The sequence below is a fragment of the Centruroides sculpturatus genome, unplaced genomic scaffold (genome assembly GCF_000671375.1).
Source record: "Centruroides sculpturatus isolate CEXI.00-Female unplaced genomic scaffold, Cexi_2.0 scaffold938, whole genome shotgun sequence".
NCBI classification, from domain to species: Eukaryota; Metazoa; Arthropoda; class Arachnida; order Scorpiones; family Buthidae; genus Centruroides; species Centruroides sculpturatus.
In genome coordinates this window covers 296,739-320,231 of record NW_019385371.1, presented here as the reverse complement: position 1 = coordinate 320,231, position 23,493 = coordinate 296,739, and the positions used below count along the sequence as shown (strand labels likewise).

General features: G+C 28.7%; 3 protein-coding genes and 1 long non-coding RNA gene across 7 annotated transcripts in view; 2 read left to right on the top strand and 2 right to left on the bottom strand.

Moving 5' to 3' along the window:
- LOC111638247 (inactive pancreatic lipase-related protein 1-like) overlaps positions 1–23,493 on the top strand; it is a 65,272-nt gene that overhangs the window by 26,978 nt on the left and 14,801 nt on the right. The window lies entirely within an intron of this gene.
- LOC111638248 (lipoprotein lipase-like) lies at positions 1,508–2,602 on the bottom strand. Its single transcript, XM_023383911.1, has 4 exons — positions 2,183–2,602; positions 1,999–2,110; positions 1,729–1,914; positions 1,508–1,619 (listed from the first exon to the last, which is right to left on the bottom strand). Exons 1-4 carry the CDS (start codon positions 2,487–2,489, stop codon positions 1,517–1,519), a joined length of 708 nt encoding a protein of 235 aa, XP_023239679.1. The 5' UTR covers positions 2,490–2,602; the 3' UTR covers positions 1,508–1,516.
- On the bottom strand, positions 3,837–5,387 carry LOC111638250. The gene is made up of 3 exons (XR_002758831.1): positions 5,262–5,387; positions 3,944–4,044; positions 3,837–3,860 (listed from the first exon to the last, which is right to left on the bottom strand). It is a non-coding gene; the product is annotated as an uncharacterized LOC111638250 (long non-coding RNA).
- On the top strand, positions 16,436–21,448 carry LOC111638246. The gene is made up of 3 exons (XM_023383906.1): positions 16,436–16,440; positions 16,544–18,266; positions 20,500–21,448. Exons 2-3 carry the CDS (start codon positions 16,547–16,549, stop codon positions 21,384–21,386), a joined length of 2,607 nt encoding a protein of 868 aa, XP_023239674.1. The 5' UTR covers positions 16,436–16,440; positions 16,544–16,546; the 3' UTR covers positions 21,387–21,448.

Here is a 23,493-nt window from a genome sequence, read left to right as displayed (position 1 = left end):
CTGCTTAACGTCAGAAATTCCTTCCTAAAAATTAGACGTTGTGCGAGAAAACAAACCGGGAGCCTGTTGTTTCTCAGCCACTATTCATATGTTACTAAGTTGGTAATTGTTAAATGGAGTAAAATGGTAAAATTTGATCAAAGCTTTGAAAACTGAAATACGAAATATGAAACAAACTTTGTTTAAACTTCTGAATCCTTATTTTATTGTCTATTTACTTTTGTGGTGTCTGCATACAATGAAATTACATATGTATATGTTTTGCGACTGCGACATCATTTTCAATGTTTGTACTATTATTTTCACGCTGAAGCGTTTAAGTAAAAAGTTTAAAATAAGCTTCTAAATAATGAATGCAATCTCACATTAGTAACAACGTCTTATATTCCACAACATTTATAATTAAATTATACACCTATAATAAGTAACGGCAATTTTCAAAATTATGCAAAAACTATCGGTTAAATAGATCATAAACTTTAAAATTAGTCTACACGTGGTAATCTGGCGGCCATATTTAAGATGGTGTCAACGGTGTGCGATCAGTTAATGCAATTTTCATTTTATATTATATGAAATTTGTGTATTTTCTTTTTTGCTTAGTGTTTTATTATTAGGGTATTTAATTGTATTGTTTTTACCTTAAATTATGTGTATTTGCTGTTTTAAATTAATCAAAATGGGTATTGTTTAGGATGTGGGAATGGATTAATTCGTTTTCCATTATTTCTAATAGGAAAAATTAATTCGGATTTCGAACGGCCTCCTGGAATGAATTAAATTCGAAGTACGAGACACCATAAGGTTTCCTGTTTTCTTGTATTTTTAGAGTTTGTTTCATATAGCATTTATTTTTATTTTATTTTCGGTGGATTTTACTGTTAAATTCATCTGTTCTTTGTTTCTTTTAAGCATTACTGAATGAAGAAATTGATTAAGAATAAAATATTTAAATGCAGATTTGTAAATATTTCTTATAATTTTAAAGTAAAAATGCACGTTACATAAGTAAGTGTTTTGCCAAAGTTATCTGAAGTTCAAACAAACAAAATTTTTAGTAATTTAAAAATTTTTAACAGAATTTAAGAACCAAAATAGTTGTAGGGATAGTTTTTAATTTAATTTAATGTTTAATTCCTTACTGCTACGTTTTACTGCAGGTTTTCTCAAATTTAACATTAAGTTCATCGAACTTTTCGTGAAGGTCGCAGAGGCCATATCTAAATCACAGTGACTTATATCATTATAACTCTGTCGGCTGAGCCAAATTTACTAGGTTTATAAATAAAGGTAACCTTTTGCATTTTGGCCGTAATATAACTATGTGAAGTCTTTCGAATATTCTTCGAATCTCTAAAATCTAAAGACCAGAATTTCATAAAAAGATCCTCTCGAGAAGTCGTCCGACTGTAGGCCTAGTTGGGTCTACTCTAGGCCTAGAGGCCCATCGATCAGCTTAGTGCCTAGACTCAGAAATGGAAGAGAAAATATATAAAGATAATATTAAGAAAAGTGTTTAATAAGGTCCGCAACGTCTTCCTAAATACAATTTTACAATGTGATGAGGAAGAATACCTTCTCCGTTTGTAGTACCAAATGTGGTTAACTTTAAACGATCTCTGAAATACAAATAAATGCCCATTATTTAAAATAACAGCAATACTAATAATTAACAGTTTTTTTTTTATAAATTATTACTTAGATATAATAATATAAAATAAAACTCACGTTTGTAGATTATTCATGGGTACTATTTTCACGCACTGAATATACAATTTATTATCCTTACGAGGTAGCACACTATACCAAAATACTTTAAGATTTGTTATTGGCTCCAGATCGTGAGTAGTTGTTATTAAATAGGTATAAGTCGCTCCGGGTTTAAATATACTTTTCACATATTGAATATATAAGCTGTGAATTATATTTTACAGTAAACTTGAATTTTATAAAATGATTAAACAAAGCTATTATGAATAATTAAAGCAATTTACTTACTCTTTATCCAAGATTTTAATTATTTTGGAATTAATAATCAACACTAATTTTCCTACTTCAATAGTGGTGTCTGCAGTAAAGCCGAAAGTCACTTCCACGTGGTACTGATATACTGAAAATCAATTACAACTTGAAACGATTAATTAAACATGTTATCAAATATTAAATATTAATTTTGACTCACAGAAATATCCGTCGGTAAATGTTGTCGCCGCATACATCGTTACAGTGCCGTTTATTATTTTATCCGCGTATTTTTCGGCGTGAATCCCAATTGCCGCACAATTCCTTCCATCTGTCCCGCATTCGCTACATTTTCCTTTCTTAAAAGTTTCATAATCCTTGCATTTATAAGCCACGGGAAGAAACTCGGGATGATAAAGAGTGGATGCAAACAGGTAGAATCCTCGCATATGAGAACAAAAAAATAACCGGATAATTGCCGAATATAATCCAACGAATATACCTTTTATAAAACTTGTATCTGTCATAAAGTATAGAATTTTTAAACATACATACTCTAGTTCTAAAAGTTAAAATTGTAGCTAGATATAAAGTGTTATAAATTTTCTTTGTTTAGAGCACTTTATAGTTGTAACCGATTACTGCACTTCCACCAAATGTTACAGTAAAATATACGAAATGAAAGAACGAAAACTCTATTTATTTGTTCATACATGGCTATGCCGTCTTTAGAGGTCATTTACTAATATAAGCAATTTAAAAAATTAATAAATACACTGCATCTGGATTAAATTGTATCAGTGAAAAAGGCCGAAGCGTCGTCACATTGGCGAAATACGTTTCTTAAAAAAATTATAATTGCATGATAAAAGTAAAAATAAAGTAATCCATTCCTTGTTGTTTGAATCACTTTCAAAGTCGAAACAGGCTGAGGGATTTCCTCGTATTTTTATATATTTTTTACTAAATTAAAATATGCAACCCCATTGTATAGTTTTTTTATACTCATTATTTTTTAATAAAAAGAATGTTGATCTATGTGTGCTTCATTGTTCAGGTGTAAAATTTGAAGGCAATAAACATGGTGTTCTATAGCTGACAGTAACCGCTCTCTAACAATAGAAAACTCTCAAAGAAAACTGCTCTCTTCTCTTTCTGTGAGTCAAAATTAATATTATCATTTAAGTAAGCCAAAGTTGTCCACTTTCTATGATACTGGCTATGCAAAACAGCATATGCCAAAGCACCTCCTATGAAAGTTTTTGCAAGACCTTTCTTAGCATCTTTTGCATATGTTGTTCACTAACTTTAGTATCAATACGCTTATTGGTTACAGCTACAGAATGCTTCAAATAACGAAACTTTAAGTAGGGAAACCTTGTTTTAATTAATAAAAATAAATAAAATAATGAAACTGTACTCAAATCAAAGTTGGCAACGTTGTCTTTACATCCTCTTCCTACTAGACCTCCGTCAATCATGAAATGCAAATGTCCAGTCGGTTTTCCGGTAATAACTTGATCTAAATATTTATAATGTTACATGTAAACATTAATAAAAATATAAAAAATCAGATATTTGGTACCTAGATAAAACCACTAACTTGCACTTGATGTGGAAATGACATCTACGAACTTTGCATCTGAATAGTGAAGCTTGTGTCTCGGTGAAAAACTTGAAAAACACGCACCCATAACATCTAAACCTGTATATAAATAAATAAAATAAAATGTAAATAATATAAAGAATAGAAATTTAAATGTTTTATGTTATTAATTATTACCTGTAATTCTTCCAATTTTTGCAGTTTTTATGTATTTTCCAATAAAACCTACTACTTGACCACCGAGACTAAATCCAATGATGTGGAATTTGTTAAAATCGAGATTTATAGATTTCTTTCATGTAGAAATAAATATAAAATTAAAAGAAATTAAATATATGTATATAAATTTTAGTACAGTAATAATAAAATGCTCACTTTCCATCTTTCTAGTTGTTCGGCGATGAATTTCCCTTCCACAAGAGTTATTCTTATAGCTTTTGGTATAGTAAGGGATAAGGCTCCTATTTTCCAATCCACTATAATGACATTGCAATCTTCGTAATGCAGAAAAGCTGTTTTCAAGAACTAAATAATATTTAGATTGATATAAAGTATTATGTTTGTATTAAAAGTATCATAGGTGCAAGATATCTATATAACTTAGTTTGTAAAGTATTTATACGTGTAAATGTACTTACGTTGACGTCTTCACTTCTAAGATTTTCCCCATATCCATGTACAATCATAATTGTTTTTAGTTCTGAATTAAAATTTGAAGTAAACAAACTATTTTCATCTGTCAAATAATTAGGGTATGAAGGATTTTTTCTTGTGTATAAGAGGAAATAAGTTGGAGGAACTGGAGTAATTTTGGCCTTGGCAAAGACAATGTGCTCGGAAAATGGAGGACAAGGTATATCCGCGATTGATTCTGTAAGTGCCAGATAAAATTTAAACTACTATAATTTGTTCAGCAAAAGAGTACACGTGAATTAGCCTGAGGTGGAAAGATCTATGTCAATTGAAAGGAATGAAAGGCAATATGTATTTTGTATTTAACAAATAAGTAACGTTATAATTAAGGGTAAGTAATAAAATTTATAATAAAAGAAAATAATACAATTATAATAAACATGGCATAAGAATGTTTTAGAAATGTAAAAAACAAAAAAGCTGAAAGATCACATCATGTGTCAATTCTCAAGGGAATATCCACGTGTCACCTTTCATACCTTTTATCTGATAGACCCTATTAGCTCACTCTTTCGCTGAGCAGACTTATAATATTTACGAAATTTCGTATAAAATTTTCAACTTTAGAATCATAACAAAAATTCTAAGTAATTTGAAACAGTTAAATCCTCAGATAAAATAATTATCAAAATGAAAGATATAGCATAATTTTAAATAAGAAACGTGGAATCATCTTACGCTTTTGATATTTGTACACTATTTATATTGAATAATAACTTTAGCGACGCTTCTTTCTATTTAAAAAGTCTCAATTCTTATAGTATACAGTAATATAATCTCAGACAACTTGTTTGTGAAAAGTATGCACACGATCTACTGTATACGTTATTAAAGATATGGTATACAATAACAGTGTGCTATTTAACACATCTGTAACATAGGAATATTTTTATAATGTTTCTTCATTTATTAAATAAAAATAACAATAAATAATCTTATTCTCTATTGACATAACTTAATTCTATTGTGGCTTTTATTTAATTTAAAAAAAAATACATACCTTTATTCATAATTGACAAAAATACGTATAAAATAAATATAATTAAGATCATAATCTGAAAGTAGAGTAAAATTATTTTAATTATTTTCCTAAAAATTTATATTTATTAATATTTCTATATAAAGCACGACAGATCGAATAGATTATTATATTTACAACATTATAATGCTTATTTTGGAAATATAATATTACGATGTATATAAAATTTAACCGAAAAATATAAATAAAAATCTGCATAGAATATTCATATATTTACCTTAATATGTCCTTAATCTATATAAATGAACTCTAAAAGATTTCACGTTGTATTTATTCGTCTAGAAAGTTATTTCTTTATATAAATATGTTTTATACCGTTAAAATAAGTGTGACGTAAAAATCTTGTTACTAATGTAAATCGATTATAGATTTATGTCAACATTGCAGATAATTTTTGACTCACCCTTGTAGTTATATCAAGTATGTAAAATTTTACCTAAAAATATAAATAAAAATCTGCATAAAATATATTTACCTTAATATGTCCTTAATCTATATAAATGAATTACTCTAAAAGATTTCACGTTGTATTTATTCGTCTAGAAAGTTATTTCTTTATATAAATATGTTTTTATACCGTATTTAAAATAAGTGTGACGTAAAAATCTCGTTACTAATGTAAATCTATTTTAATTTTTTTTTTCAGTGTCCCATTTCTTGACAGCAGCGCTGTTCTTGACTAATAGTAATTTTGATTGAATTGATAACAATAAATCAAAAATATTTTCGTCTATTCAATAGTTTAAAAATATTAAAAAATAGAATAATGTAAATAGTTATAGATGATTTGTTCTTTATATGTTATATACGTAAAGAAAACCTGCAAAAACTCCATATTGGTGAGGGGTGAATCCGCGACGAACAACCAGTGTTTGGCGGTTTTATCAACTTGGCCATCGGTGATTATTTCGAATTATCAAGTAAACTAATTACTGTAAGGTCTCTTTTTATGCGGAACAATTTTATCAATTCTTGAAAATATTTATTCAGAAATTTGAAAACTTAAAAGTTTATTAAAATTTTAAATGAAGATGGTAATATAAGTTTAAATTTGATTATCTTTAACATTTAATTGATGCTAAAGATAAGCAAATTTAGAAATTTGAATTTACATGTACTGTAAGGTTTCTTTTTANAAAATTTAAACTACTATAATTCACACAGCAAAAGAGTAGACGTGAATTAGCTTGAGGTGGAAAGATCAATGTCAATTGAAAGGGATGAAAGGCAATATGTATTTTGTATTAACAAATAAGTAACGTTATAATTAAGAGTAAGTAATAAAATTTGTAATAAAAGAAAAGAATACAGTTATGATTAACACGGCATAAAAGTGTTTTAGAAATGTAAAAAACAAAAAAGCTGAAAGATCACATCATGTGTCAATTCTCAAGGGAATAGACACGTGTCACCTTTCATATCTTTTATCTGATGGACTCTATCAGCTCACTCTTTCGCTGCGCAGACTTATAATATTTACAAAATTTCGTATAAAATTTTCAACTTTAGAATCATAACAAAAATTCTAAGTAATTTGAAACAGTTAAATCCTCAGATAAAATAATAATCAAAATGAAAGATATAGCATAATTTTAAATAACAAAGAACGTAGAATCATCGTACGCTTTTGATATTTGTACACTATTTATATTGAATAATAACTTTACCGACGCTTCTTTCTATTTAAGAAGTCTCAATTCTTATAGTATAATCTAATCTCAGACAATTTATTTGTGAAAAGTATGCACACAATCTATTGTATACGTTATTAAAAATATGGTATACAATAACAGTNTTTTATGTATACGATCTCAACAATTTTTCGTAATACTGTAATATAGTATAATACAGGAAATCCTTGTTAATTCGAACTCGGATAGTACGAAATCCTGTTAGTTCGTAAATGTACTTTTGTCCCTGTCGCAATATAGATATTTACGTGTTAAGGGATTCGGCTTCTTCGAAATTCGAAGTGAAAGTACAGTACTATCGGAAATGTCATATGCATATGTTAACTCGTTCGTTTAAATCGAAGTATAGTACCTCCATGATATAAGAGAACAATAGACCAAGAACAACTCTAATACGGTCAATATGACTTTGCTTTTACAGTAACACATTTTCGGGTGTCATCTTACCCATGGACTACCCCTTTTTTTTCTTATCTTATAAAATACGGCTGGTTTTCGAGATTGCCAAATTGGCCTACGAGTGGCAGATTGAGATATTTGTACGTTTAATTAAGCCACTACATTTGTGCGACTTACTACTTTTTTGGACCGCTTAAAAAATAAATTGTTTATTTATTTATTGTTTTTTAGTATTAAAAACAAGTTGATTAATGATTTAGTTGTTTAGAGGAGCACGCAGCGTGACTCGTATAGCGCTTGGAAGTAGGCTGTAGGCTGATTTCTAGGTATAAGTGTCACATATAGAGGTATAGTTCCTTTGATTTTTCATTGATATTATTGATTTAGGAAATGCCTACATACGTGATAAAACTAAAGCAATTATTAATTTGATTAGTTTCAATCAAAACAACAAATGATAAGGATGTTCGTTATTTTAAACCATTTTGATCAAATTACATAAAATTATCGTTGCATAATCTCCGAAATGATTATTAGACTGGAATCTCATTGATTTATGTAATTTTAGTTTAATATCGTATAAAATTAACTGCTCGTACTAGTTTGTTTAAAACCTGCACTATTGAAAAAGTCTGAAAATGGCGACTCCATACATAAGTTAACGTTCGTGTTCAGATCTATTTTTAAAGACCTTGCCACCCACAGCAAGCACCCATTTGCCCATTATAACGCGTAAGGTTTCTTTGTAGTTACCATAGCATATCAGCCTAGAAAATTACGATATTCACTAAAGCAAGCATGCGGTGCACACCATAATTCTCACCAAGTAAAGCCACCTTTTGTGGCTGCTGCTCCTATTTGGTCGTGTTTTTTATTTAATTATTTTAAGTTTCTCGCCACGGGTTTTGTATATTGCTGTTTAATGACATTCATAATAATTTTTACTTGTCTTAATGAGTTATCAATGGCTGCCTGATGCAAGTGAATCTTGTTGGGCAGACAATGTAATTCTCCGTAAGTTTGTTAGTCCAGTACAAATACGCAAGCCGTTCACAGCCCGGCACACGTATTTGTAAAATCTAAGTGACTTGTACAACATGGAATTCATATAACACGGAATTATCTACAGTGTTATAGGGTGGTCTACTGTCTTTCATTTACTAAAATTATAATGGAGAATTGAAGTACACATTTATCTCCTAGATAATCTACATCTGAAGGCTTAGATAATTGTTCACAAATGAATATAACCATTTTTACTTTTTACTTGTTCTGGCAATGAAAACCGTCATAAATGATTTATCAATTTTTATTTGCGATCTCTTATTAATTTAAAGGCTTGGTTTGCAATTTAGGTACCTACCTACTTGCCTAATTTAGTAAAGATTAAGTAGGTATTATGTGTTCTTTTTTTATACTGTATATAGTAGGTCAAATAAGTCGCAGCTTATACTGAAAAACTTTATTCAACTGCCGAGAAATAATCATCGATTTTGTTATACTTTCTATGCTTTTCTTAATATTCTTTCTACTGAAAACTTGTAAAAGAGAATTTTCTGTTCATTATAATAATCTCCATGTTTATATTTGCACTGGGGCACAAAGCAATATCGAACCATTGTTTTATATGAAGTTTAAAAGACATCCACACGCTGTCCTCGATTCGTAGCCATATTGTTTACATTTCATTAACGCCACCACAAAATGCTGTGGCAGTCGTGAGTAAGAATAGACCTTTGAGTCATGGTCCGTATATTCTACTGGTCATGCAACTCTACGAAATAAAGTTATCGATGACAATTTGTTCCTATTAGATGGACAGTCGACGATTGCTCCACAACGCTAAGGAAAAACTTCGTAGACTAGCGAATACAAACAAATTTTTGAGTCTTTATATTAATTAGTAAAATATTATTTAAACACAAATAGTGTGGTTTAGATTACAAGATAATCTGAATTTATTCTATAATCACTTACTATTGAGACTATGTGGATAATTATTACTTTTAGATCGACATTTTTCTAATATAATTTAATTTTTTCACACGTAGACTAATTATGCGTACAAAAGTGTTATATATATGATGTTATATACTTTATTACTAATTAAATACAGATGTATTGTTTTTCTAGATAAACAATATTGTAAAATATAAATGATATAGATGTATTATAAACATAATAGAACTCATTTTTGTTTTAACATAAAAATTTTAAAAATTTCTTTTTGTATTAATGCATTTTTGTTTCTATATTTCTAAAACATATAATTCATACATTTTTCATTTTAGATTTCGAAATATATTCTTTTATTATTGCACTATTAAATTCTTAATTGCAATACTAATACTGTAGTTGTCAGTTGATAAATTAATAATTGAGATTCCTTTATTTTTGACATAAATTATTTAACTCATGATAAATATTGTCTGTATTCTTTCAATTTATTTTTTTCTCTAAGTTTAAGAACTTAAAATTTTATAGAATCAACTCCTATTTTTTTCTCACAGGAAATTTATATTATTTTTGTATTGAAGATTTTATAAAATTCTAAATATATATACTGTATATATATATTATCTAGACATTAAAAAAAACTCTTCTACATTATGAAGACTGCGATGTCATTAAACTTGAAAATAAGAGCTAAATTATTACCTTTTGTATCAGCTGTAAGAATTAATCTTGTGGAAGTTAATATATTGCTGAACAATTGAAAATTAATTAATAATAATAATAATCCACACATGATGCAAACCACGGTATAAGAAAGGAAAAGTAAGGGATCTCTAAAATTATCAATGAAATGGCGGCGAATGATTCTTAGAAAAGATATACTGTACTTTGCAAATCAACAGATTTAGTTTGTGAAAGACATTTTGCACCCTCATTTTATTATTAAAGACTGGAATGCTACTAACAGAAGTATGCGGAAATTCCTGGAAATAAATGGAAGCTGAAGTAAACTTTAAAAATTTTACGGTAATTTGTTTATTGAAGTTGTTTCACATAATTTTGTGATGTTTTGTTTTAGTAAATGTTAAATATTACGTCGTGCATCCTTTGGATCAGTACTGTGTAATCTTTTCTCAAGCCCAGCACACTTAGGTACTTTCCAGAATTCTGTGGCACACCACATATAAAAATATACAAAAAATATGAGTAAAAATACATNATTCAAAACTTGCAAATTTTGAAAAAAACAAATTTGCTGATTAAATGCGGACAACCGTTTAACTGAAGTAAAACGGGTTTCCCCCTTGCTATGGATGTCTGCCTAGTTCAGTTCAGCCACATTCCGCTACAGTTCGCCTTTATTATCAGTTCGAAATGGAGTGGTTCCATAATACCCGCAGTGTTCCATAATAGCACCTTCTCCTCTACTTTGATAAGAATATTGATTCGAATCACTACTAATAACACAGTCATATAATATCAAGGAAGCTAAGGGATTAAGAAAAACTATTATGAATAACTATGTTTTTTAACCTAATCTATATTTAATAAATATAAAATATTTAGGTTTACTAGGATAAGAAGAAAATTAACAAATAAAAAGGCATTCTTATTGATTTCAATTACAATTCCACACTATAATCTATTAACGAAGACAATGTTTCTCTAATAGAATAATGCTTTAGTGAACAATTTATAACAGTAAGAAATTAAAGCTGTAATTAGCCTTTTCAGATATGTCTTTTAAACCTAATTTACAATATCGTAAATTAGTTTCTTTGTTACTCATTTTGTATCTATTCTATGTCTAAAATTATATCTAGTGTTAACACTTAAAAGAGAAGAACTACATGACGTTTAAACTTAAGAATGATGAGAGATTTTATACATTGAATCTAAATATAGTAAAATAAAACAAATGCAAAACCGTTTATTCTTATATACAAGAAAAAATCATATATAAAAAAATAAAATTTCACATTATTATTAAATTTTTAATTATATCGTGCATAATACTTCACATAAGAATTAACTTGTATATTGTCCCTGTTATTAAACATTCAATGTTGTAACAAAGTATTAATGGAATTGTTGAGAAAAATATTGTATTAAATTAATGTCAGTAAAATACAATAATGGATGCTTATAACTAAAAGCACGTATACAAATATGCTAAAGTTTTTATCCCTCACGCTTATTTTACACTACAACAACACAAAAGTTTGGTGGAGAGTACTTCCTGCTTAGGCTCTTATTTAATGTTTTCTAGAGATATAATATTTAACAAAAAAATCATCATATAGGGAAAATTATTCATTTTTATACATAGATTTCTATAGATTTTTCTTCTATTTTCCTGTATTAATGAACAAGTATTGACAGCCGTGCAAAAAGTTGTTGGAAAAAGCAAAAGTTGTTGTGGAAAACATTTATTTGGAGTATGCGATAAACATCTTGTGTCAACATGTGCAGCATTTTTTTTTGTGTGTGTTTTATTGAATATTTCTCGGCATTTGATATTCGCTATTAAATCAGATCATTTCGATATCCATATCTCTGCTAACCTAAGCCTAACTGCACATTTAACCGCTGTCACATTGCATTCGTGTTCTACAGTGATACACAACTAGCTCTTGCGTGTTGTTCGGTATATATTTACCTGTCACACTTAACAGCCTGTTCCGGGATCCCACTTAATACAGTATTCAGGAATGTGCTAAAAAGTAATAGTTGATATCTTTCATGTGCTACAACTTTGTAATTGATAATGTTGCCTTATTTTCATTAGGGGTTGAAATTCCAACGAGTCTCTTCGATAACAGAAAGAGCGAAAATTCTCATAATCGTCTTGCACTCTAGCACATGCCTGGAGTAATAAGCATCGGCAAAAGGTATACACTAACTGCTATTGTCCTATAATTTTTTGAAATGATAGGCCGGAGACTTTCGTTGCCACCCTTATAGGCCTATATATTTTTTAAAAAATTTACATAAAGATATAATAATACACATACATCTGCTTAACGTCAGAAATTCCTTCCTAAAAATTAGACGTTGTGCGAGAAAACAAACTGGGAGCCTGTTGTTTCTCAGCCACTATTCATATGTTACTAAGTTGGTAATTGTTTAATGGAGTAAAATGGTAAAATTTGATCAAAGCTTTGAAAACTGAAATACGAAATATGAAACAAACTTTGTTTAAACTTCTGAATCCTTATTTTATTGTCTATTTACTTTTGTGGTGTCTGCAATACAATGAAATTACATATGTATATGTTTTGCGACTGCGACATCATTTTCAATGTTTGTACTATTATTTTCACGCTGAAGCGTTTAAGTAAAAAGTTTAAAATAAGCTTCTAAATAATGAATGCAATCTCACATTAGTAACAACGTCTTATATTCCACAACATTTATAATTAAATTATACACCTATAATAAGTAACGGCAATTTTCAAAATTATGCAAAAACTATCGGTTAAATAGATCATAAACTTTAAAATTAGTCTACACGTGGTAATCTGGCGGCCATATTTAAGATGGTGTCAACGGTGTGCGATCAGTTAATGCAATTTTCATTTTATATTATATGAAATTTGTGTATTTTATATTTTCTTGTTTGCTTCGTGTTTTATTATTAGGGTATTTAATTGTATTGTTTTTACCTTAAATTATGTGTATTTGCTGTTTTAAATTAATCAAAATGGGTATTGTTTAGGATGTGGGAATGGATTAATTCGTTTTCCATTATTTCTAATAGGAAAAATTAATTCGGATTTCGAACGGCCTCCTGGAATGAATTAAATTCGAAGTACGAGACACCATAAGGTTTCCTGTTTTCTTGTATTTTTAGAGTTTGTTTCATATAGCATTTATTTTTATTTTATTTTCGGTGGATTTTACTGTTAAATTCATCTGTTCTTTGTTTCTTTTAAGCATTANAAAATTTTAAAAATTTCTTTTTGTATTAATGCATTTTTGTTTCTATATTTCTAAAACATATAATTCATACATTTTTCATTTTAGATTTCGAAATATATTCTTTTATTATTGCACTATTAAATTCTTAATTGCAATACTAATACTGTAGTTGTCAGTTGATAAATTAATAATTGAGATTCCTTTATTTTTGACATAAATTATTTAACTCATGATAAATATTGTCTGTATTCTTTCAATTTATTTTTTTCTCTAAGTTTAAGAACTTAAAATTTTATAGAATCAACTCCTATTTTTTTCTCACAGGAAATTTATATTATTTTTTGTATTGAAGATTTTATAAAATTCTAAATATATATACTGTATATATATATTATCTAGACATTAAAAAAAACTCTTCTACATTATGAAGACTGCGATGTCATTAAACTTGAAAATAAGAGCTAAATCATTACCTTTTGTATCAGCTGTAAGAATTAATCTTGTGGAAGTTAATATATTGCTGAACAATTGAAAATTAATTAATAATAATAATAATCCACACATGATGCAAACCACGGTATAAGAAAGGAAAAGTAAGGGATCTCTAAAATTATCAATGAAATGGCGGCGAATGATTCTTAGAAAAGATATACTGTACTTTGCAAATCAACAGATTTAGTTTGTGAAAGACATTTTGCACCCTCATTTTATTATTAAAGACTGGAATGCTACTAACAGAAGTATGCGGAAATTCCTGGAAATAAATGGAAGCTGAAGTAAACTTTAAAAATTTTACGGTAATTTGTTTATTGAAGTTGTTTCACATAATTTTGTGATGTTTTGTTTTAGTAAATGTTAAACATTACGTCGTGCATCCTTTGGATCAGTACTGTGTAATCTTTTCTCAAGCCCAGCACACTTAGGTACTTTCCAGAATTCTGTGGCACACCACATATAAAAATATACAAAAAATATGAGTAAATAGTGTATCAAATGCATAGAATTATTGATAAATGATATCAAATAATTTTATGTATACGATCTCAACAATTTTTCGTAATACTGTAATATAGTATAATACAGGAAATCCTTGTTAATTCGAACTCGGATAGTACGAAATCCTGTTAGTTCGTAAATGTACTTTTGTCCCGGACCCTGATTTCTTAAGGAATTCGACAGCTGCTTCGAAATTCGAAGTGAAAGTACAGTACTATCGGAAATGTCATATGCATATGTTAACTCGTTCGTTTAAATCGAAGTATAGTACCTCCATGATATAAGAGAACAATAGACCAAGAACAACTCTAATACGGTCAATATGACTTTGCTTTTACAGTAACACATTTTCGGGTGTCATCTTACCCATGGACTACCCCTTTTTTTTCTTATCTTATAAAATACGGCTGGTTTTCGAGATTGCCAAATTGGCCTACGAGTGGCAGATTGAGATATTTGTACGTTTAATTAAGCCACTACATTTGTGCGACTTACTACTTTTTTGGACCGCTTAAAAAATAAATTGTTTATTTATTTATTGTTTTTTAGTATTAAAAACAAGTTGATTAATGATTTAGTTGTTTAGAGGAGCACGCAGCGTGACTCGTATAGCGCTTGGAAGTAGGCTGTAGGCTGATTTCTAGGTATAAGTGTCACATATAGAGGTATAGTTCCTTTGATTTTTCATTGATATTATTGATTTAGGAAATGCCTACATACGTGATAAAACTAAAGCAATTATTAATTTGATTAGTTTCAATCAAAACAACAAATGATAAGGATGTTCGTTATTTTAAACCATTTTGATCAAATTACATAAAATTATCGTTGCATAATCTCCGAAATGATTATTAGACTGGAATCTCATTGATTTATGTAATTTTAGTTTAATATCGTATAAAATTAACTGCTCGTACTAGTTTGTTTAAAACCTGCACTATTGAAAAAGTCTGAAAATGGCGACTCCATACATAAGTTAACGTTCGTGTTCAGATCTATTTTTAAAGACCTTGCCACCCACAGCAAGCACCCATTTNGTCCGGACAATTGCCGAATATAATCCAACGAATATACCTTTTATAAAACTTGTATCTGTCATAAAGTATAGAATTTTTAAACATACATACTCTAGTTCTAAAAGTTAAAATTGTAGCTAGATATAAAGTGTTATAAATTTTCTTTGTTTAGAGCACTTTATAGTTGTGACCGATTACTGCACTTCCACCAAATGTTACAGTAAAATATACGAAATAACAGAACGAAAACTCCATTTATTTGTTCATAAATGGCTATACCGTCTTTAGAGGTCATTTACTAATATAAGCAATTTAAAAAATTAATAAATACACTGCATCTGGATTAAATTGTATCAGTGAAAAGGCCGAAGNAAAAGAAAACTTTTTCTTTCAAAAAATAGTTTGTTGCATTATCGATTGTTATCGTTACAAAGTTATTGTTCAATTAATGAAAAATCTTTTGACACTATATTTCATAACAGAGAAAAATAATTAAAACTGTAAAGAAAATTATGAAACGAAACAAACAGAAGGTTTTTTTTTTTTAAATTTTCGTTAAATCACAATAGAAATTTGTTAATCTGGCACTTACACCACGAGTTTTCGCAGTATTTTCTCAAAATTCAGGAAACTTACCTACGATCCGCACGTTGCAGACATTGTTCTTCACTTTGTACCAGCCGCTGTATGCTTTCAATTTCTTTACACATGCATTTTATGATATAATCTGTTAAGATTTACTGAAAATCTTCTAAAATTGTTAATAAGCACGCTATTCCTCAAGAGATCTTAAAGCTTCACTAATCCAAACAAATGTTTATTTGTGGAATATACCAATCCAGATGGTCTGATAATTATAGTATCTGCTATTGTAGATATCTGACAATTATCAAATAATTCCAGATTATTCTGAGTATGAAATTACCAGAAATTTCGGTTTATCAAGTGCCAGATTAACCAAATTCTGTTATACATAATATGTAATATAATTACGACTATAACAATCGATATTATAGATTATTTTTTAAAAAGATATTTAATAAAAATGTATTTAAAAATATAATTTAATTTTTCTTACAGACAAAAAATTCTCAGAAACGTGGTTTTGTAAATTTTATCAAGAATTTTTTAAATGTGTCAAAAAAATCAAGAAAATACAAGGTTATTATAAAGTTACTCTTTATTCTGTATTAACATTACGAAAGATTCATTACATAAGTATTTAAATTAATAAATTTAATATAAAAAATATAATTTATTTTAGGGTATGAAACAAAATAATGAATATCAAGAAGACTTATGTATGAACCTAAGTCATTCAAATACTGAAACAGAATTAAATGAGAAGAATTTACCATTAAGAGAAAATCAGTTATTATATTTTAATCCAACAAATAGTAATTTTGATAATGGCACGCATCATTTACAAGTTTCTTCAATAAATAGCAGTAATTTGGAGAATTTTACACGCAAATCTATCGACGAAAACCATTCGAAATTACACATCGAAGGTAACAAGACCGCATTAAAAAGCAATTCAAAAAATACATTGTATTCAATAAAGCATGCTCTACCCGAAAGGAATTCATCTTCACTCACTTCTAGTTTAGAATTTTTGCAAAAGAAATCGTTTGAGAATACATCAAAAATGTATTTGGAAAAGGCGAGAGAAAATTCTTCAGATACATTGTCAGAATGCGTTTGTCAAGCAAAAGAAAGTTCAATGAATATGGACGAAATATCAACAATAACAAATTCAGATGAACATATTATAAGAAAAGATTTAAATAATATGACACGGCAAGAATTATTAGAAGATCTGATTACAGTTTTAATGAAAATATTAATCGAAGAAAAAGGAAATGAAAAAGTTCATGAAGTAAAACAAGCAATTTCGAATGACGGGAAATCAAACAATGAAAGTAATATTGATAGAAACAAATATATCTCAAACGGAAAGGATGAAAGATATTCACCCGTAGTTGATAATTTCGAAAATTTACATACAATTAAAGAAAATAAGAAAATAAATAAAGCTAAAAAATATATAGAAGTTAATGAAAGCGAATGGGATAACTTAATTGTCAACGATTTCAATGACAAAAACACAGAAAGTAAACATTTGAAACCTTTTACGGATAATGCCAAGCATTTACACGAAGCACAAGTGATAAAAAATAAAGATTATAACATTCCAGATGTAACAAATCAACAACATCAAAGAGATAAAAACGTAAAAATTATGACAAAAAAAGAAAAAAATATTTTTAGTTGTGGGTATTCTGGTGAGGAAGAATGGATTAATGCAGATACTACAGAAATTAATAATTCAACTTTGAATATGGGAGATATTTTAACAGTTACTCGCGAAAAAGTTCACTTACTTACCAATGATTTAAATGATAAAATGAAATCAGATCTGATTACGAATCATTCTGAATATATTGTAAATTCTCAATATCAATATCAATTATCCGAACTTTTGGATGATAAAAACGTAAAATTTCCAGATTTTCGGGACGATAATAAAAGAATAGCAAATAAAACTGAAAATTTAATGTTATCATCTCCAACAGATGCTAGATTTATAGAGATTGGATCGGAAAAGATTACTTTATCATCTGAAAACAAACCAAAGTTTGCACAATTTGTTCCAATGAAAGAAAAATCAAAATGTTTATACACGGCTGAAAATTTTCTCTTGCCGAGAACCAAAGAAGAAATGCAACAAAACGTTCTCATGGAAGCGTCAGAATATAATTGGCGCGATAAAAATTCAATGAAAAATGATAATAAAATATTAAATCCATCCTTATTGCATCAAACATCAAAACGAAATACTCTAGAAGGATCCAAATGGAATAATATACAAGAAAAAGTTATCGAAAGATCACCTCCAACAGTTTTAGATCCGCCGATAATCACGTCTCTTCCTACAAATTTACAGGAAAAAAAGTATGGAGATACAGAAAAAAATGATCTGCAACATATTANTAATAAGCACGCTATTCCTCAAGAGATCTTAAAGCTTCACTAATCCAAACAAATGTTTATTTGTGGAATATACCAATCCAGATGGTCTGATAATTATAGTATCTGCTATTGTAGATATCTGACAATTATCAAATAATTCCAGATTATTCTGAGTATGAAATTACCAGAAATTTCGGTTTATCAAGTGCCAGATTAACCAAATTCTGTTATACATAATATGTAATATAATTACGACTATAACAATCGATATTATAGATTATTTTTTAAAAAGATATTTAATAAAAATGTATTTAAAAATATAATTTAATTTTTCTTACAGACAAAAAATTCTCAGAAACGTGGTTTTGTAAATTTTATCAAGAATTTTTTAAATCTGTCAAAAAAATCAAGAAAATACAAGGTTATTATAAAGTTATTCTTTATTCTGTATTAACATTACGAAAGATTCATTACATAAGTATTTAAATTAATAAATTTAATATAAAAAATATAATTGATTTTAGGGTATGAAACAAAATAGTGAATATCAAGAAGACTTATGTATGAACCTAAGTCATTCAAATACTGAAACAGAATTAAATGAGAAGAATTTACAATTAAGAGAAAATCAGTTATTATATTTTAATCCAACAAATAGTAATTTTGATAATGGCACGCATCATTTACAAGTTTCTTCAATAAATAGCAGTAATTTGGAGAATTTTACACGCAAATCTATCGACGAAAACCATTCGAAATTACACATCGAAGGTAACAAGACCGCATTAAAAAGCAATTCAAAAAATACATTGTATTCAATAAAGCATGCTCTACCCGAAAGGAATTCATCTTCACTCACTTCTAGTTTAGAATTTTTGCAAAAGAAATCGTTTGAGAATACATCAAAAATGTATTTGGAAAAGGCGAGAGAAAATTCTTCAGATACATTGTCAGAATGCGTTTGTCAAGCAAAAGAAAGTTCAATGAATATGGACGAAATATCAACAATAACAAATTCAGATGAACATATTATAAGAAAAGATTTAAATAATATGACACGGCAAGAATTATTAGAAGATCTGATTACAGTTTTAATGAAAATATTAATCGAAGAAAAAGGAAATAAAAAAGTTCATGAAGTAAAACAAGCAATTTCGAATGACGGGAAATCAAACAATGAAAGTAATATTGATAGAAACAAATATATCTCAAACGGAAAGGATGAAAGATATTCACCCGTAGTTGATAATTTCGAAAATTTACATACAATTAAAGAAAATAAGAAAATAAATAAAGCTAAAAAATATATAAAAGTTAATGAAAGCGAATGGGATAACTTAATTGTCAACGATTTCAATGACAAAAACATAGAAAGTAAACATTTGAAACCTTTTTCGGATAATGCCAAGCATTTACACGAAGCACAAATGATAAAAAATAAAGATTATAACATTCCAGATGTAACAAATCAACAACATCAAAGAGATAAAAACGTAAAAATTATGACAAAAAAAGAAAAAAATATTTTTAGTTGTGGGTATTCTGGTGAGGAAGAATGGATTAATGCAGATACTACAGAAATTAATAATTCAACTTTGAATATGGGAGATATTTTAACAGTTACTCCCGAAAAAGTTCACTTATTTACCAATGATTTAGATGATAAAATGAAATCAGATCTGATTACGAATCATTCTGAATATATTGTAAATTCTCAATATCAATATCAATTATCCGAACTTTTGGATGATAAAAACGTAAAATTTCCAGATTTTCGGGACGATAATAAAAGAATAGCAAATAAAACTGAAAATTTAATGTTATCATCTCCAACAGATGCTAGATTTATAGAGATTGGATCGGAAAAGATTACTTTATCATCTGAAAACAAACCAAAGTTTGCACAATTTGTTCCAATGAAAGAAAAATCAAAATGTTTATACACGGCTGAAAATTTTCTCTTGCCGAGAACCAAAGAAGAAATGCAACAAAACGTTCTCATGGAAGCGTCAGAATATAATTGGCGCGATAAAAATTCAATGAAAAATGATAATAAAATATTAAATCCATCCTTATTGCATCAAACATCAAAACGAAATACTCTAGAAGGATCCAAATGGAATAATATACAAGAAAAAGTTATCGAAAGATCACCTCCAACAGTTTTAGATCCGCCGATAATCACGTCTCTTCCTACAAATTTACAGGAAAAAAAGTATGGAGATACAGAAAAAAATGATCTGCAACATATTAAAATCATCCCTACGATTCTACAAAACTCGGAGAGAAACTTCATACAGATTGAAATTTGTATACACTTTAATTCTAATAAAAATGAAGCCGTAATACCAATCGCTGTTGTAACGCCATCTCACTTCGACCATATATCCGTAATATCAGAACATCAATCGTGGAAATCTATACAAGTTTCAATGGCTGAATCGTTGAAAGTTACTACACCGTATAATAATGCAAAACATCGCTCTCTTTCAATGTGTTCGCAAGATCTGTTTCAACAACAGGTTTCAAAAATGGAAGACGTTATTAAAAGAGCCACTCTGCTTATAGCTGAACCTCGCGAAAAATTAAGCAGTAAGAATATAAAACAGAAAAATCGTCATATAACAAAAGTTACAAGCAGAAAAGGTATGAAAATTATAAGGTATTGTCATCAAAATAACAATCAAGAAGAACCGTATTTTGTTTTATCGACACCAGCAAAACGTGGAAAATATTCTTCGGTAGATCGTCGAAAGATTCAACCAAAATCGCATAAAATTTCAGCACCAGAAAAAATAGGGAGCAGACTTTATGGAAATATATTAGTGCAAAATCTTCCAAAAACAATGGAAAACAAGAATGCATTACTAGATAAAAAAGGAAATGAATATAAGCTTCAAGATAGTGAAGTTTCAGTTGTCGTTGAAACTCCATTGAAACACAAAGTGACAAAATCTTTAGGAAATTGTAGAAGAAATAAATCTTTCAGTGTTTTAAAAGCATCGGTAAATGTCGATAGAAAAAAAGATAAAGAAGATAATAACTCGGAACTATCATTTGAAAATACTTCAAAAAATAATGCACCTGAAGAAAATGGCGCAGCTCCAAATATGGATTTAAATAAATATAAATAAATAATCTTTACATTTTTGTATTTAAACTTGATACCAGTGAAAATTAAATAGATTTATCATGAGTTACGTCGACGTTTATTAATTAATAAAATATATAATTTGTAAAAAATAACTTTTATCAAAATTATTTTAGTTCTTTATTTTGCTATAAGATTCCATCCATTTCAATAAGCATATTGTCTTGAAATTTTCATTAGAAACTATTCATGTGTAACGAAACAACAATTTTTTTCTCTATCACTAAATGTACTATAGGAACCGTAAGGTACTGTACAGTACCTTTCCAACAACTTGCTCGTCTGTCAACATATCATCTATTACAGAAGCAAATGCACCAAAATAAGTTACTGCACATTACTCGCATTCAATGGCTGTATTTCATAAACCTTCGACTTCATTTATTTTATCCTTTCTATCTTGTGGGCACTGAGAGAGTCTTTTTTTTATCAAGCCAATCGTGAGTTCGGCCAGATCCATGATGAAGAGACCGGGTAATGATGGACAGGGTCCGACGTATCCAAAATGAACACCATTAAAATATTTCCGTGATTTTTTGACCTATCCGCATCCATTCCCAGTTGAGGTGAGTAGCTAAGGTCCTTCAGAGCCTACATCTCTGCAGGACCTTAGCTGCTACCTAAACCGCTTGGCCGTCGGAACACCTTTGACATCAGAAAACCCCGTAGAAAAAACTCTATAAGTATAAAGTCTGGGAATCTTGGACCAGTTCACTGGTCTATTCCGACCTATTCAATGCTATCCCTATGACTTTCATCCAATCCCATCAATGTTGTGCGGTGATGCACAGTATCCATTTACATGCCTTATCTATTTCGCAGCAATTTTTTTTGGATGTCAGATTTTTTTTAAGTGGAAATAAATAATTATTTAATATAGATAATAAAAAATAGATGACATAACTTTCCGAGAGGAAATTAATTAGGTTTAAGAAACTAAAGCAAATATTTGATAGTCTGTTTCCTGTTTCCACTTAATATTTTGGAACGTACTAAAAGATAACAGTATGTTTTTCTAATGTGCTACAACATTTTAATTGACATCGTTGCCCTATTTTAATTAGAGACCGAAATTACAACAGCCCTTTGATAGAAAGGATACAATGGGCAGAAATTCGCACCATCGTTTAACGCATGACCAACATACAAGGCAAAAAGTCCACACAGATCGTCTATTAATTTTGAAATAATTGGGTGGAAAGAGACTTTTATTGCCATCTTGTGTATAATAGTTATTTATATTGTTAACTTTATACACAGTTTATTACATTACGTATATTAATCTTTTATTAATTACATTNAATAAATAATCTTTACATTTTTGTATTTAAACTTGATACCAGTGAAAATTAAATTGATTTAACATGATTTACGTCGATGTTTATTAATTAATAAAATATATAATTTGTAAAGAATAACTTTATTCAAAATTATTTTAGTTCCGTCTTTTGCTATCTGTTTCCTGTTTCCACTTAATATTTTGAAACGTACTAAAAGATAACAATATGTTTTTCTCACGTGCTACAACTTTTTAATTGATGTCGTTGCTCTATTTTAATTAGAGACCTTGAGTAAACCTGGAGTAAAAGAGATTAGAGGGCTGTCCGATTTTTAGTTTATTGCTGCACTTGAGCATCATCACAGTGAGTAAAGTTTATTCGTCATGTATACTACTTTGATAGAAAGGATACAATGGGCAGAAATTCGCACCATCGTTTAACGCATGACCAACATACGAGGCCTGATTGCCTATTAATTTTGAAATAATTGGGTGGAAAGAGACTTTTATTGCCATGTTATGTATATGTTACAGTTAAAACCCGTTTTTAGTTAGAACGCGTTTTAACTAGTTGAAACTAGTTTATACTGAATGTCTTTGTTGAAACCCGTTTTGTCTAGTTAAAACTAGTTTTAACACAAATTCATTTTTGACTAGCAGTAAATTCTAGTTTTAACTAGACAAAACGGGTTTTAACAAAGACATCCAGTATAAACTAGTTTTAACTAGTTAAAACGCATCCTAACTAAAAACTGGTTTGACTGCAACGCATAGAGTGATTCGGGGTAAGATGGTAAGCGGGGGAAGATGC

Coding starts and splice junctions, on each gene's coding strand:
- LOC111638248 (XM_023383911.1), bottom strand. CDS start 2,489: ATGACAGATACAAGTTTTATAAAAGGTATATTCGTTGGATTATATTCG. Junction 1,915..1,998: donor ATTAAAATCTTGGATAAAGA/GTAAGTAAATTG, acceptor TATAATTCACAG/CTTATATATTCAATATGTGA. Junction 1,620..1,728: donor CCCATGAATAATCTACAAAC/GTGAGTTTTATT, acceptor TTTGTATTTCAG/AGATCGTTTAAAGTTAACCA.
- LOC111638246 (XM_023383906.1), top strand. CDS start 16,547: ATGAAACAAAATAATGAATATCAAGAAGACTTATGTATGAACCTAAGT.